The sequence below is a fragment of the Erigeron canadensis genome, chromosome 6 (genome assembly GCF_010389155.1).
Source record: "Erigeron canadensis isolate Cc75 chromosome 6, C_canadensis_v1, whole genome shotgun sequence".
NCBI lineage: Eukaryota > Viridiplantae > Streptophyta > Magnoliopsida > Asterales > Asteraceae > Erigeron > Erigeron canadensis.
The window spans coordinates 35,604,882-35,623,162 of record NC_057766.1 but is presented as its reverse complement, the minus strand read 5'-3'; the positions used below and the strand labels follow the sequence as shown (position 1 = coordinate 35,623,162).

The 18,281-nt window shown below is 32.5% G+C and overlaps 2 protein-coding genes across 2 annotated transcripts; one reads left to right on the top strand and one right to left on the bottom strand.

Annotated features, from left to right (window-relative positions):
• Window positions 1-9,190: 9,190 nt before the first annotated feature.
• Window positions 9,191-13,731, top strand: LOC122602528 (MLO-like protein 6). The gene is made up of 14 exons (XM_043775133.1): window positions 9,191-9,483; window positions 9,587-9,644; window positions 9,783-10,174; window positions 10,292-10,352; window positions 10,584-10,672; window positions 10,952-11,026; window positions 11,122-11,216; window positions 11,620-11,669; window positions 11,754-11,794; window positions 12,053-12,226; window positions 12,395-12,430; window positions 12,845-12,912; window positions 12,992-13,052; window positions 13,136-13,731. Exons 1-14 carry the CDS (start codon window positions 9,364-9,366, stop codon window positions 13,616-13,618), a joined length of 1,803 nt encoding a protein of 600 aa, XP_043631068.1. The 5' UTR covers window positions 9,191-9,363; the 3' UTR covers window positions 13,619-13,731.
• Window positions 13,732-14,028: 297 nt separating this feature from the next.
• Window positions 14,029-14,882, bottom strand: LOC122602530 (agamous-like MADS-box protein AGL62). Its single transcript, XM_043775135.1, has one exon. It carries the CDS (start codon window positions 14,880-14,882, stop codon window positions 14,094-14,096), a length of 789 nt encoding a protein of 262 aa, XP_043631070.1. The 3' UTR covers window positions 14,029-14,093.
• Between the last annotated feature and the right edge of the window lie 3,399 nt (window positions 14,883-18,281).

Sequence of the window (18,281 nt, the reverse complement as noted above, 5' to 3'; positions counted from 1 at the left end):
GTTAAAATATAATGGAAAGAGAGAAGACGAGGATGGTGTTTTTGAAAATGGAAAAGGGCGGCAACGTGCGAGTCAAGGAGCGGTTGATCTCACATACGCTCCATGTAGGGCCCCTCGATCATCTATTTTTATTTAGTATAACCATCCACGTTACGTTTTAACTTTTGGTGTACTCTTGACTAAAGTACATGGAGTATGTGTATCCATTCAAAACTCTGGTCTATAGTAATCAATCGAACGAACATATATGAACGCGGCTTAATTTGTACATGACTGTATCTATTCGCTCTGCTTGTAGTATACAATATGAATGAATTTGAATTGTTTGTATATATAATTTTCGGACAATTGTCGAATACTGCTAAGACCAGGTGTGATCACGAGATCGTGACAATCAATTTGGAATTTGAGAGCGATTACACGGAGGCACGATGACATGATGTGGATCTATTGACAACCTTTGAAACCGTGTGTGAATTAATTTGCATACCCAAAGAAACACATAATTTTGTTCGGTTTTAAAGATAAATAGATGTGGTTTACCTAAGGAGGTTGCATGCTTACTACTCAGTCCGTATGGAGTATAGCCAAGTGGTAAGACACCGGTTCTCGACATGGCCATCTCCGAGGATTTATGAACCTCGGCCGGAAAAATAAAAGGCCCATAGGTAAAGTACACCAAACGATTATATTATATAAAAATAATTTTTAAAACGACAAAAAATGTTATATCAATAAACAATATAATAGATAAATAATTTAGAGATATAAAACATGATAAAATCTAAAACCTAAAAAGTACACCGTTTTTATTCAATCCAAATTAAATAAAAAGTTTGGTTGAAAAAAATACATAAGCAACCTGTACAGGGACACGTTTGCGGTAGTCGCATTCTATTTTTTTTCCCCGCAAACAAGGGTATTTTTTATATGCAGAAGATATCTAAGTGGGATTTTTTTATGTGGGCTAATTAGTTATATAGTTTAATGATTGTATGATTGTTAGGATTTGTAATAGGCTTAGTTGATTACATATACAATTTATTATATATATATGTATATATATATGGGGAAAAAAAATATAAGGCTATCCGGCACCTAAGCTTAGGTGTGAAACCCCTCACATACTAATATTATTTCTTGTTTAATGAACAAATGCATGGGCCCCCATAATTTTTATGGATTAAAAAAAAATATGTGAGTGTTTCACACCTAAGTTTAGATGTCCGACAACCTTATATTCTCATCCCCATATATATATATATATTAGAAAGTATAAAAAATCAGATCCCTTAAAAATTCGGACCTCGGCCCGTCGTCCGCTTTGTCCCATGTCTTCGCCGGCCATGGTTCTCGGCATGGAAATGTTTGAATTCTTTTACTCCATATTATGAACACTTGGTCGGATCTATAAAAAATGAGCTGACGACTACAGGGTAAACAATTTTTAACTCCTTAGCATTAAGAGAAGTTGGGTAGCTCCATATTATGTCGAGGTGACTTTTGCCTATAAGAACAATTAAAGTTGATAGTTCTAGTTCTGTTACAGTAAAAGTCATTGCTGGAATAACTTGTATTGATGGAATCGAAGCTCTTCCTACTCTCGTATCCGATGAATAATCAGCCCAATCTATGGACTTTTACCCACGCAGTTTAACTAACTTAATATCCTTCAAAAAAACGCAACAAGTACTACTGGCCAAGCAAATCACTTTTAGAAGGAGCCCCCTTCCCATTTATAAAAAAAAACAGAGGATCTACCATAAATACCTATGTATAAACCATTGTATCCTACCTACCCGATACTATACTAATGTTCCACAAATGCCGTCAATTTGAGAGAACACACACATAGAAACACAAGCACAACCATAAACGCTACACCACCGCCGTCAATCACCACCATCGCCATCGTAATGCGAGTACATCCGTCAAGATTTATAATTATTTGTAACAACATTATATTTAATTTCATTAAGTTTTATCATTTTGCTAAATTGTCACGTTGTATAAAAATGACAGAACCCACAAATCAAAGCTTCACTTATCTTCGATTAATTTAATTAATTGATTTAACCCACAGGGGATAGATTTAGGTCCACACTCTAAACTTGATAAAGTCTATCTTTTTCATAATATCACCCAGTTTTGTTATAATTTGAGAAGTTACGAACCTCTTTTGTGGCCAAGAATAGCATAGCATAAAGAAACTACATAGGTTTAATTCCATTGATTTTGGCAAAACTTGCCCTTTGAATTTGATTGACATAGACGCATTAGAAATTGACTAGCATCTACCAATAAACTAAAACATGATTGACATGTTTTTTAAATGAAACGTGGCGTAATCTTTGATCGATACGTGTCCTTTTAATTTATTTATTTTATTAAATTAGTTTTTCTAATTATATATAGATTCAAATTCCTTATTAGACTTATAATTAAACTGCAACTTTTGGCTTATAAATACAAAACACATTATAATCTTATTTGATTGATCGTTTTTTCATGAATAAATTATCTCTTTTTCTTTCTCAATTTTTCAACTCTTATTACTCTAACTTCGATCATCGGTTTATTTTAACCACCATTTTTTTATACATACGAATCATGTATGATGCACATTCGAATTTTTTTATGATACAATTTATATTGTTACCGTACATCGTACGAGTATTAAGACTAATACTATATATACAATTGAACGGAATTAATCAGATTTATACACGTCATTTCTTAAAATGGCTATCCTACATGATTTACTAGTTAAAAATTTATGAGATTTGTTAAGTACGGCCATTGCAAAAGTTGAAAAAATTGCAAAATTTGTTAGGTGCGACTATTTAATAATAATAATAATAATAATAATAATAATAATAATAATAATAACTTTATAGGGTTTTCCAAGAGTCACTGAATTTTAAGAAAATGACATCCTCCACCCTCCGAACACACACATTTACGGATTGAGTTTCTTTAAAGTTGTTTCAAACTTTAATAATAAAGTTGAGCCATCTTTAAATAAAATATCAATTTTTAAAGATAATTTTCGAATTTTGACGTTTTTTTCTTCAATATCCCCAACTTAATATGGTTGACTTCATATTTAAAGGATGCCAATCTTATACCTTCCCTTGATTTTTTTTAATTTGTTTTTTAGATTTACGTCTTATCAACGTTTGTATTTGGAACTAACGTATGTTTTTTACAAGAGTATAGTCGTATAGACCTAAATTAATGAACCAAACACGCTTAATTCATTCATATTTTGATTCATGAATGAATCATGATCTCACTCCTTTCCATCTTCATTCCTCAATTAAGATATATATCATGATTTTCTTTTATGATATATTTTTAATACTTTTGTTTTCCTTCTTAATAATACGAGTATAAACTTGTGAATGGTGTTTAGTGGGAACAATTAGACAACAGAGAGTCTACGAACGTGGAAGTTTTTATGAGAGAGAATTGAAGAGAAATTTCAGTTGATTATGATGGCTTGTTCAATTATATTGCTTTTGTAGTTAAAATAGCGACCCCATGGGGTCTAAATTATTCAAATGGTCCAAACGAGTGGAGAAGCTTTTCATGTTCGATTAATTTTGCATCAAATGTACATAATTAATTGAGGCATCTCCATGATTGTTTTTCATAAAAAATTATGACTTTAACCACTGCGAGGTCACTTTGACGGTGTTTGCAAACAAAAAGGTGATGCATTCAAAATGGTAGTTTTGGTTGATCATAGAAATTTGCATTACATCTAAGTGCTAGCTTGCAAATGATAAATTGGTGGAGTGGTTTGGAGTTCCCCTGGTGATCTATAGGTCTCAGGTTCGAATCTCCATTCCACCAACTTTGAGATATAGGTAGTCCTTCTATGAGGGCTTGGATTAGGTATACTCAGGTTCAAATATGAGGGGGCAGGGTTTACCCCAATTGATCGTCGTGCCTTCAGGCGGATTAGTAGAGGGTTTTCCCCCTATTGGGTATTTGAAATAGGCATTTCTGCTTTGAGGGAGCTCTCTAGCGCGGACCCGATTAAGACAACGTATGCTAACCGGGTCCGCGCTAGAGAGCTCCCTCAAAGCAGAAATGCCTATTTTAAATACCCAATAGCGGAAAAACCCTCGACCTCTCGTTGTCGAATCACGACACAAAGTTTCAATCGAAATTCACCTTTCAAAAAAATTGGAAAAAACATATATCATTTTGGTAATAGGCCCCAGAAATCGACAATTTTAGATGACCATTCATATTACATTACACAATCTCATTAAAAAAGCTTGTAATGAACAAAATTTATTTTGTTTTTATCTTAAAATTTTTAGAAAGATGAAAGTATTAGGTACTTAGACGGAGTGAACAAGCTTTCACTTTTGAGTTTTGAAGAGAAAGGGTCCCTAGTTCGACACCCACCAGATGCCCCCTTTTCCCTTTCTGTTTTTGTAATTTTACTTGTAATCTCATATTTACAGTTTGCCCCTTTCAAATTTTATATATATTATACCCTTTCAGTTTTATATTTGATTAAATTGTCATATATATAGATATATATTTTTGATTTTGTATAACTAATTTGATTTAAGTTGCTTTTATTCAAACAATTTTTTTAAAACTTTTTTTTCTTTCTATTTTTTCATTTAACATTGAGTTTGCTTACTAGCATTTTGTTTCTTTTAGATTCCTTTTATTAGTTATTTTATTTTCCTATCATTTTGTTTTGTATTGTATATTGGTTTCTATTTTTAAAGCTTTAATTTAATTCTTTTGTTTGAACTTAAGGATCATTCATTTTTAGAGTTGGGACCAAACCAAGACTAATCAAAGGAAAGGGTTATGGCTACGACTGATATTTGGTCCAATGATATTAATATAATGTCACATACATTCGTTAAGTATTTCGAATTTCATTGCCAATTATCATCATTTCTAGAGATTAACTTATGTTTAGAAATTTTTTCATTGCCAATTAGCATCATTTCTAGAGATGAACTTATGTTTAGAAATTTAATTTAGAGATAACCATTGGGCAATAGCCCAGTGGCCACCAGCCGCCACTTTTCAAAGGAGGTCTTGGGTTCGAGTTTTGTCAAAAGCAAACTTAAGATAATCAGAGAAATATTGAGTGGTTGAAAATCACGTGGACACTGTCTGGCTGGGGGATTAGTGAGTACCAAATGGTACATGGGATCAGGGGATTTTCATCCAATTACCCGATGTTATCATGATGGTATTCTAGTAGCGAGGTATATATTACAAAAAAAACAAAAATTATTATGTTGTTTTAATCACACTTTTATGTTAGATGATTTACTTATATTGGTTTTAATAATAATCAGTGGGAAAAAAAGGGTAGTGGGAAACTTTAACCCCGACATCACAATTGAATACCTATTGCCTCATCTCATATGAGCATATAATGGCGGTACAATACCACTATCATAATCCCAACATGAACTAGGCATTCTGTATGATCGAACTCATGTTTTTGGAACTTCACATATGATCCTAAACTTCATTTGTAATGGGTACTTTAAAAGATCGAATATTTTTCTGTGTCAAGTGAAAAACAAACTTGAGATTTTAAAGTTACAAAATGCTTTCTTTATCATTAGATAAACTCCCTGTTGGTATAAGTGGGAACCGATAAAGGTTTGATCTTATGATAACATTTGCATCTATATATTATGATAACTTCTCATTACTTGTGAGTTTGCATTAAAAAAGCTTTTCTTAATTGCTTACGGAAATCAAATATATTTAATTAGTGTGAACTCAATTTTGTCTCATCATAAAAGTACGTTCAACTTCAACAACAAACTTAACGTACCCTATCCGCCTTGGACCACATGCTCGTTCTATCATTTATCATAATTTATCAGAAATTCAGAATACGAGATCAATATGGGTTCATATTATAATAGCTCAATTAAACTTAAATATGAAAATGCGGAATAGTTTGAAAATTAAGTGAGATAACATCTGAGAAAAATAGCAAACTTAAGCTAGAATATGTACATATGTTGAAATCGGTTGTGTTGTAATGGATTCATCAGTGATTGTGTACCAAACCGCGACTAGAACTTAGATCGGATGCAATGTGGGGCTTTGTGTGTTTGAGAATTCGTTAGCCATTCCCATAAGGTAGGGCCAAGCCTCTCTACTACTACTTAAATTCGATTTGTGTATAATTAATAGATATAACACCTAGGGGTTGACGGTTCGGCCTTGGATCAAAGGCGGAGCTAGGATTTGACGTTGAGGGGGCTCAACCGTATTGTTTTCTCGATCGTTGTATATAACATAATATAAAAGATATAACCATTTAATAAAATGTTAGCAAAATAAATTTTCATGACAATAGTTTACTTTTATTGGTTAAATGTAATGGTTTTACTTGTACTGGCATGGGTAGAAATCAATTATTTATAAGTTGGGGGTGGCTCGTTTGAAACGACCTTTATACTGGTTGGTTATGAGTTAGCCTTGCAAAGGAAAGTTTGGACGGTTGGCGGGGGCTAAAGACCTACCAGTTTCCCTATTGTCTCCACCCTTGTCTTGGATTGTTTGGCATGCATATTCGATCCATTCGATTTTTCAAAAAATTTTGTAGCATGAGAAACAATCCAAAACTGAATTCAATTTACTGAATCGAACTGAAAACATTTGAGTTGAGTTGGTTTGGTTTCAATTTAAAACCACAAGATCCGAATAGAATTTTGTAAAAAGTTTTCCACAACAAATTTAGGGATTTTTTTCCTAACAAGAGAGGAAATTAGTCATATTGCAAACATGGTTTATAAATCTTTAAAGAAGTTTACCATAACATTATGACAACTAACACACATAATTTTTCATAACAATATAAATCGAATAAAAAATGATATCAGTACAGATGGAAAACATGTGAAGGCTTCACGAGATAGATAAATATAAAGTAAAACTATGTATGACAAAAATAAACATGGTTTTTCTAAGGAGTTAATATATAGAAATGCAACTTAAAACTACAAAACATATATAAAATTGGTAAACTTTATTCGATTTTTTTGTTTAAACCAAACTAGTAAATTTATATAAAAGCTACGAACCGAATTCGGTTTAGGTAAAAACTCTAACAAAAAACCGAATTCTACATTAATTGGTTTGGTTTTGATCTAGTTTCACATTGTTTTTGATCGATCTAGTTTCACATGGTTTGGTTAAATGGGTTAAAACAAGATATATCAACACCCATGGTTTGATTTGGGAACTCGAACACTTTTGGTACTTATAGGAGTGGCTTAATTATAGCTAGTTTGTGTTGGACTACTTTTAAACAGAATGACCCATTGCAATTTATATTATAATTTAAAAATGAACATATATTATATATGGATCGATGATGCCAATCGACCCATGCATATAGTCGTTGAAGGCCCATTGATGACTTCATTAATTGGAGAAAGTGACCGTTTATTCAATGGACTGACGGATGACTAGTGGACTTTGGTGTAGAAGAGACCATACGTGACCACCAATGGGCAACAATAATACCTTTGTAGCCTATATACAAAAGGCTTCATGATGAGAAAGTGCTATCAAATTTCCTATGTGTGAAAAAAGACGTGTAGACGAAGAGAAAAAATGTTAATTAATCATTTAATAACAAAACGAAATGATGTTTATATTGTCAAAGCATGTCCATTAAGCCAAAGAATTGTTGCAACTACAACACTAAGTCATGTATTATCATCTTCTATTTTCCTCTTCTTTTTTTAAGAGGGGGAGACAAAGAGATACATGGATGTGGTTTTTTAATTTATTGGTTTACTCCTTGTCTGAAGATTAGAAATAAGAAAGACAAAGTTAACTTTATAAAACATGTGATGATTGCATTTGGTCAACTAGTTTTAACAATATAGGGTGTCGGGGTCATTAAAATTAATTATTTTGGGCGTGTAGGGAAAAAAAATAAGCGGCGAACAATTAAACTTTGTATTCTTTCAAACTCAGATCAAAGTTAACGCCATTGCTAAAATTAAAGTTGTGTCCAGTCCAAACTAGAGTTTGGCTCTCTGCATCGTCGGTGAAAAGAGAACAAGCTCTACTAGGCCGATTATACGTTTTCTTTGAATAGAATAAATAACTTTGTTTTAACTACACGCATGTTTGAACTCAATGTCATTTCTTCTTCGTATAATCATTTCCAATTCTTTAAAAACCAGATAATTTTAAAGAAAAACCGTCTACATCTAAAAGAACATTTTTCTCACCTCAAACCTGAACCCAATACTTTTAACTCTCAACTCTCAAGCCGATCCAAAAATCCAAATAATAGTCATCTTTGATTATTGGAATACCGGCTAGCTTGTGCGTACCTTTAGCCATTAGGACGTCACATATAGAATACCCGACATTATCTTAGTTGGTTGTTAAAAATAAATACTTTATGACAACTACTCAGTATATTTTTACACACTACTATCATACACAATAAATTAATTATCTATCTTAAAATTTTATATTTTGGCTGCTCAACTTATATTCATACAAGCAAAAGTTAAAATAATAAATCTAAGATGATTAAAACTAAGAGTTTTGTATTTTTATTATTTGATAAATTTTATTTTAAATTTTCATTTGACTCTATAGAAAATCAGAACTTTTTTATATCATGTCAATACATCTTATGTGGGTTTCCACACACATCCACGTACACACATACATCTCACATATTTATTGAACTTTTTTCTAATTAAAATAAGTTTTCTACGTTGATTAAATATATGCACACAATTCTTTTTATATATTATTTTTTAAAATTTAACTATTATTCACAAATAAACAAACTAGTGGAGAGGCCAAAACATAAAATCAGACAATATTTACAATAGATCGAAATTGCACTAATCTGTCAGGTAATTAATCAAACAATTATGATATCTATTCTTATACCATAAAAAAAAAAATTACAGCTAATCGAACAATTATGTTTGGGTCATATCGTTCCCAAAATCTCTGGTTTCCTAAGACGGGTCAAAAAATACAGGGAGGTTGTTGTTATTTTTGTCAAGTGTAGGTGCACAATATGACCATGCATAGTCTAGGGGGTGTAAATTGGAAATTTCTATATATATACATCTTTCATATGCGCCTATATATAGTCAAATTATTTGGAGCGTCTTTCATCGATCATCGTCATACTTATATAAATTCATTAAGGAAACCGTGTTCTCATAATCATTTCCTTAAACTCTTTTCTATATAGCTTTGAAGGCATATATTCAAAATCATCCATCATCATTCCAATATATATTTTCAAATTAATTAATCTTATATATCTTTAATTCTGGAGACAGCAGCTGATCATTATAAATGGGTAAAGCAAGTGGAAGGTCTTTGGAAGAGACTCCTACATGGGCAGTAGCTACCGTCTGTTTTGTGTTGATCGTAATCTCCATCATTATCGAACAGACCATCGAAAAGATCGGTCATGTACGTACGTAATTAAGCATATATACGTACAAGCTAGTTGGAACTAATTTAAACTGAATTTTTGTAACGTTGATCGATGATTCTTTTAAATGTTGTTTTTCAGTGGTTAAAGAAGAAACACAAAAATGGTCTATATGAATCACTACAAAAGATCAAAGCAGGTACTAATATATAACTAATTAATTTTGACCGGATTTTCGTATTAATCTCTAATTTGTCAAAAAAAACTTGTTACTTCATTTATTGATCATAATAATATGATGGGTTTTTTTTGTTTTGGTGGGGGGTATTTGGAGTAGAGCTTATGCTGCTAGGATTCATATCGTTGCTACTAACGGTAGGAACAACTCAGATCACAAGAATATGTATATCAGAAAGTGCAGCTTCCAGCTGGCTTCCATGCAGCCAGCTGGAGATTGATGAAGACAAAAAGGATGATACTACTAGTGATGAAGAAATAGAGAATCGTCGCCGTAGATTACTAGGTTGGTCGTCGGAGATGATGCTGCAGGGTGACCGTCGCATGTTGGGAGAAAGCAGTAGTCGTAGTGGCGGCGACACATGTGAAGAGCAGGGAAAAGTGTCGTTTATGTCATACGACGGGGTTCACCAGCTTCATATATTCATCTTTGTGTTGACTGTATCTCATGTTTTTTACTGCGTTCTCACCATGGCTTTAGGTAGATTGAAGGTACAACATATATACATCAAAAAAAACAAAACTTATTCTCTCAATACATAATTAATGGACATAGTACTCCTGTGAACTAACTAAAGATCGATATATGTTTTTGTATTTTGAATATAGATGAGAAATTGGAAGCGGTGGGAATCGGAAATAAAAACACCTGAGTATCAATTCTCTCATGGTATGTGTTTTTTAGATCATACCTTTTTAAACGTTCCCCATGTAACACGCAATGTTCGTTGTACGTACCATTATGTCAAAATCAGAAGTAGACTCACCCCGGCCGTGTCCTATATATAAAATGGGTCATGTTATGCTCAAAGATTGAGAACATGTGGGCTTGAAACTTTATAGATAGGTGATAGCCAACTTATTCTTATAATTGATCGAGTATGGTCATTTGTACATATAGATTCAAAAAGATTCAGATTTACAAGAGATACATCTTTTGGAAGAAGACACATGAGTTCTTGGAGCAAGTCTCCCATCTTACTTTGGATTGTAAGTCTTTCTCTGTTCTCTCTCTCTCTATATATCTATGCCGCATATCTGAACATCTTAGGATGGAATCATACTGATGATCGATCAAGGTTTGTTATAGGATGCATGATATTTTTATTCATAACTCTTTGGATTTCCTTATAGTTAGAAAGGAATTGAAGTTAAGTAAGCAGGATGTATAATCTTAAAAAACTATATACTCTTGTCTTATCAACTTTAATATCCTTGATTTATATATACTAATTAGTTACTAACCTTCTAATTACTTAATTATTGTAGGTTTGTTTCTATAGACAATTTGTTAGATCAGTGCCCAAAGTTGACTACTTGACATTGAGGCATGGATTCATCATTGTAAGTTTTGCATTTAAATGTCTAATTGTAAGTACAACCAGATATGAAAAACTTCAGTTTCACCATACATAATCCAAGTTTTTATTCTATTTTAGGCGCATTTGGCACCCCATAGCCACTCAAGCTTCGATTTTGCAAGTTACATTAACAGATCACTTGAAGAAGATTTCAAGGTGGTTGTGGAAATCAGGTGGCTATATATTTCTCTTCAATCTATATATCAGTTCTCTTTTTACTTGGATTCAAAACTTTTCATGTAATTTTTGTTATCAACTTTCAGCACATGAAGCTCGAAATTTTGCTATTCAATAATCCTTAATAACACCTTATATCTGAGGATTTTCGAAAATTGTTGGATTTCAAGAGCAATCAAAATAGATCTTTTCCCCAGTTTTTGTTCAATCATTTTAGTTATACAGAGTAACAATTATCGTGAAGATGGGCCGTAGATCATAGTTGCAGAAAAATTACTTAACCTCATCATATGAAATAAAAAGAAAAGTATAAAAGAGGAATGCTTAACCTATAGGTATGCAATTTTATTCTTTTACACTCACCCTTACACAATTTTATCATCCTCTATTTTATGACAGCCCGCCGATTTGGTTATTTGCTGTCGCTTTCTTGCTCTTCAGTACTCATGGTAAGTTTATATGGGCATATCACAGTTGCAGAGTAAATTTTTGAATCATGATTGTATTTTGATCTGTCTTTTATTGGACTGCAGGATGGTATTCTTATCTATGGCTACCCTTTGTCCCCCTGATTGTAAGTAATAAATCTGTCCACAATTAGCAAAAAAGTGTTTCAATTATACCAAATAGTGGTTCATATTTCATACAAGTTGTGATGTTAATGTATACTGAGGTTATGAATCTAAACTCTCCCACCGGTTCATGCCTAATTATGTCAAGATCAGTAGTTTCTGACTTTCAGTGATTATATGTATACTTATTAATGTACTAACACTGTTTATTTGTTCATATCTAGCTATGTCATTTAATGTAACAATGATTGAAATTGCAGATAGTGTTGATTGTGGGGACAAAATTACAAGTGATTATCACGAAAATGGGCTTAAAGTTCCAAGATAGAGGAGTGGTCATTAAGGGTGAACCAGTGGTTCAGCCTGGTGATGATCTCTTTTGGTTCAATCGCCCCCGTTTACTTCTCCACCTCCTCAATTTTGTCCTCTTTCAGGTAAACTAACTATAGTTATACCGTTTGTAATCTGGTATCTCATTAAACATCATAATCAGTTTTCTGCTTGAATATATACATAAGGCTGGAATGATAACTCAGTAATATTAGTAAGCAGTAAGATTAACCTTGTGTTTAATTGGTATTTTACTATTATGAATATTGCAGAATGCATTTCAGTTTGCCTTCTTCTCCTGGACTTCGGTAAGAAGCATATTGCGATTTTCAATTCTGTGCTTATCGTCCATAACTTTTAAAAATTACCCCGGTGGTCCTACTGTTTATAAATGGATTCCCCGTTGGTGCAAAGATTGTCATCTGTTATTATGGGTATGTTAAGTCCCCAAAACATAACATCCATCACCGATGGACCATCTGTGAAGCCATTTGCAAACACTAAGACCAGAGTACTTCATAAAAGTTAGGGACGATTAATAAAATTTGGACAAACCACACGGACAATCCTTGTAATTGATTTTTCTTGATTTGGAAGAGATATGCATTAATAATCAAGAAACTTTTTTCAAATTCTTATTAATCATGACAGAACCTTTCTTTTTCAAACTACCATCTTCTTAATTTTATCTGTTAAAATGTCCCTTTTTTGTATTAATTCAGTACCAATTTGGATTGAACTCGTGTTTTCATGAGCACACCGAGGATATTATCATCAGAATCACAATGGGGTGAGTCTCAAATTTTTTCTAAAAATATATGACACTAATTATATTGTACATAAACTAATAATATAGTTTCTTTTGTTAGGGTAACAATTCAGATCCTGTGCAGTTATGTAACTCTTCCTCTATATGCCCTTGTCACGCAGGTGAAATTTGTTCTATAATAAAGCTTTTAAACTGTATTATATTAACATTGTATAAGTATAGCGTGTCTTTGTTATGAACGTAGATGGGATCCACAATGAGACCGACGGTATTCAATGAAAGAGTAGCGACTGCAATAAGAAGATGGCACCACACCGCAAGAAAGAACATTAAAGAAAACAAGAAATCATCAGGCCAAATGACCCCAATGTCAAGTAGGCCTGGGACACCATCCAATGTTGACAGTTTGTCCCCGGTCCACCTCTTAGGTCACTATCGTACCAATATGGACAACCTTCAAATCTCCTCACCCAGATTAAGTGAATATTTAGACCCTGATGGTTCATCCTCACCTACCTACCCCATCAGTAGAGAGCCTTCATTTTATCATGAGATTGAGCTAAGCTACATAGATGAGGCTATAGACCAACAAGACCACGAGCCTGGTTCATCACAAGTGGCATTGTATGAAATTGCTCCTATTGAAAGGCAACAGGCCGAGGTTACAGTACGTGTTTCAAAAGATTTTTCATTTGACAAAAGACCAAATACAGTAGTATATGATTAAAATGTTAGATGGGGAGTATGATCAATATTTTGATCGTAATCCAGCTACCAAACCACATCCGATATTGAAAATTTTGTAATTCATTTACCAATAGAGATATCCTTTTGTATGTATAAATAATCAAGTAACAACACAATAACATGTCTCAATTACTAATTAAGACAATAAATTTGGGGTTATGACATCAAATTGTACTCCATAAATTATACACGAATATCTATAGTATATATCTAACTATAATCATATTCATTGTATGTATTTTAATTTCATTTGACCGGAAGAAAAAAAAAAAAAAGAGGATCATATGATCAAAACAATACCGGCCAGGGTTCTAATAGTAATGCAATGTTTATTAGCACAACCATCATTAAATATCAAAACAATCAACAAAAGCAAAAAACATACTAGTATTTCATCGATTAACCTTATGAGTAAAATCTGAAGCAAGTTACGTGCCTTGATTATTGATAAACCTCTATTTAAGAAAATTTCCAAAATCAAAACTTTGAGGAGGCATACCGCCATTATTAGGAATCATTGTATTCCTAATCATGTCATTATTAGTATATCCACCATGACCACCTCCACCATTTTGCATCATGTTTGGACCATTACCGCCAATGTCCAACATGTTTAGAGCACCCCCGATACGATCCAACATGTTTGGACCACTACGAATATGATCCAACATATTCGGACTCAAAAAAGCAGGGGTTTTCTGGATCATCATCAATTCATCAGCTCTTACTAAAACCTTCCTTTTCATTTCCACCAAAGTCGAAAGATACTGCTCTAGTTCATCAACATCAAACCCATCTAGATTCTCTTCTTCGTACCACGGAAGTCCACTATTGTTGACCATCCTTGACTCTATTATCATATCTTTCCGCTTCTTCTCAACCTCCAACTCTTTTGAAACCTCCATATAATGCCGGTTAAACTCTTTCACCGGTGGTTGTGGTATCTGAGCACTTGATGTGGATGACCCATCGGATGATGATGCATTGTTGTCGTTTTTAGTAGGGTCAATGGTATTGAGATAACGTTCGATAAGAACGTCAGCAGATGGATGCCCAAAAGCATAAATACGATCACCAGGAGAACGAGCAAGAATGGCTATCTGGGCTCCAGTCAAAACGCAAAGTTCACTTGCTTTTTTGAAGAGCCCGGTACGACGTTTGGAGAATGTGACTTGAAGGTTGCTTACATGTTGAATCTTCTTGATCTCGATCTTTTTTCTGCCTTTTGATGCCTTTTTCTTCATGGAATCATTAGGGAAACTGTTGATGTTCATTGTGGCTTGTTAATGGAAGTAATCAAGTGATCATAATGTAATGCAATATATAAAAGGGTTGTAATTGGGTATTAGGGATTGATTAACAAACTAAATCTTATATTATAGCACACAGATTGTGTTTCGATTAGTGAGATTTATTATAAAAGGAAGTTTTTTTCGCATTCATTACAAATGACTAATTGATAATTAGCTTGCTGTATTGTTTCTTACAATTTGATAACTTTGTAATCATCCTAAATTTGGTATATCAATTTTAAATTTGTAATAAATTCTATAGTATCTAAATTTGATCATCTTTAATTATTTTCATAGTATCTACTTCAAAAATAGAAAAATTTAGTGAACTAAATCCATAATATAGTTTAGTAAAATAAATTATTAAATCCCGTCATTTCCTGCGAATTAGGACCATGGCGTATTGAGGTTAGGACCATCTTGTCCAAATTAGGCCCATATGTTGTCGAGGTTTTGGGTTGTAACATACTAACTTGTAATCGCAAATAGTAATATGGGCTTCTTTTTTTAGTTTACAATTCGGCAAGAAAATCTCAGCAGTCAACTCTAGTACGTGAAAAGAATTATTTTTTTCTTTAAAAATAAATTTGAAGAGTTTTAGTATGGACTAGAAAAATCTAAACAGTCAACTCTATTGATTGTAGATTGTTTGTTTGAAAGATGCTAATAGATTTTTACAATTTTACCTGGCAAAACCAAAAAAAATATACTCGTTAAATATAATTTATCTTAAATCCAAAATTAAAGAGCATTTAAAGTCTTGATCGATTTTGGATTCTTATATGTTTATTTTGATATATGAAAGCATTATTTGATCAAGGTATCCTTGTGTCAAAGGTCAAACTTCATCTAAGGAAACTAGATTCTGATATTACTATGTTCGTTGATTTCATTAATTTGATTTAAACTAGTTCTAACTGTAGAGTATTAGGATAAAATTACAGGGAGAGTCATAAATTAATTAAATTTATTCCATAGGTACCAATTCTCTTAGATATATCTATAAGAGAAGTGTAATCACAATAAAATAAAAAATAAAAATCTGATAATTGTACGTCTTCAATAAACATAAAAAACTAGCTTGTTAGTTTTAAAAGAGATAATTTATCTTCCGTCCTTGTGCATTTGATACATAATTGACTTTGGAAATAATAATAATGGTATTTTTTTTAAAGGGGGGGATTATTTACTCATAACAGGGGATCTAGTTTACGTTGTCTTAATTGGGTCAGCGCTAGAGAGTCCACTGACCCTCAATACCTAGTAGGAGGAGAAACCCGAACTAAACCGCCTGAAGGCACGACATTTAATTGGGATAACACCATATCCCTTTGCAAGACTCAAACCTGCTACACTGAAAGACTTTATTTGCGATATAATAATAATGGTATTAATCAATGTCAAAACAACTAAATAATCGAGTATATAATAAAATAAAATTATGAGGTATACCAATATAATAAGACGAATAATCTTTTTTTTAAAGGCATGGATCATTTGCTCGTAACAAGGGATCTAGCTTACGTTGTCTTAACCGGGTCCGCGCTAGAGAGTCCTCTCACTCTCAATACCTAGTAGGAGGAGAAACCCCCAACTAAACCTTCCGTAGGCACGACATTTAATTGGGGTATAACCCTGCTCCTTCTGCAAGACTCAAACCTGTTTCACTGGAGGACTTTTAGTGAAATTCCTCTTTAAATGTCTTTCCCATGTCTCAAACTCGAGACCTACAACATGTAAAGCTGGTGCTCAACCACTAAACTATAATGGGATGTACTAAGACGAATAATTTAATGTACGACTAACTGGCTAAGTAAATATAAATGCGGTATCAGAAAAAATCTCAGAGGGGACAAAATTAAAAAATTTATGAAATATAAATTTAGAAGGGGACAAAATGTTAAAAACCTATAACAAAATTTTTAAAATCCATGAAAAATTAAAAACTACATAACAAAATTTAAATTTTAAGAACCCTTCCCCTGTTAGGCACGCCCTGAATTAGACAAGTAGCTAGTCAAGTAGATAATAGATTTGCATTTAGAGTTTCAAGGCCCATAGATGGAAACCAAAGCCCAATAGCCCAAATTCTTGTGTTGTTAATATTACTTAGCTTCTTGTTTGAAATTGTCAAAACTTTTTGTTGCAGGTGTAAGTAAAATTTAATTAGGTAAGGCGTGAATAATAGTTAGTCAAAACTGTGGTTTTTTTTACTGCTCGGGAGGGACATATCAACATATCATAAAATGATGAAACATAGGTGAGTGGGGGCCGCACTGTACATTCAATCACTCGGTCTAATCAAGTGCAAAATGTAAATCACGGACTTGGAGAAGGAAAAAAATAAAAGGACAACTCAACGCTCACGTTGAAATCAACAACAATCCTGGTCATGTTTCTGTCGATTATAACATTTTGAAATTTTTGATGTTAAATTTTATCCAAGTTTTTTACAGTTTAAGTATTGATTTAAGCTAATTATTATATATGTAATGTGTATATATGTACCACCAACAGTTTAATTGGTACAGTTATAAATGATACTGTAATTTAACAAGTTCATTGTCATGTAGTACGAGTAGTTCATTTCTTTTTAAGTGAAACAAAATAAAAAGCAGCTTTATAGGAACTTATAAAACGAGGTATATATTTGGCATGGACATGAATACATGATCAAAGTTTTTTGATGTTTTTGTCTTTTGTTTCAAATTGTGTAAATTTTAGATAAACGTTTATCGAAAAGAAAAATAAAATGTGTCTCCATGGAGGTTGGGTATTGTAAAACAAGTATTAAAGTAAAATAAATAAGACGGGATCTTAACCATTAGATCATCTTTAATCTGATGCACGAAGATTCACGAAACAATTGATGCACGATGATTTTCATGATGCACAGTGATTTTCAGTGAAGAAAAACCTATTGTTTTATTTGTTTTACTATAATACTTGTTTTATTTTACCTAAAACCTATATGTATATATATGTATGTGTGTATATATGTACTTGGTATACATATTTGTTTAAATAATCATATAATCATATTTTGTAAATGAAAAGTGATATTCGTACAATCATTTATAATTATTGTATCACATTTATAATTTTTATAGCTGACTGTATAAGCCGATAATACTTAATGGCGATACAACCATCAAAATAAATGATAGGAAAATAAATTATCTTTGTAAATATTTATTCTTATCAAGGCTTTCATTTAGACTTGTCCAAATTGAAATTGTTAATTTTAATATGTTGTTTAAACTTTTCCACATCTGAATTCATTTAATTATACGCATTTGAAAATAGTCTAAAGTTTTTCCGAGTCGAATTCTGAGTGTTTTTTTTTTATAT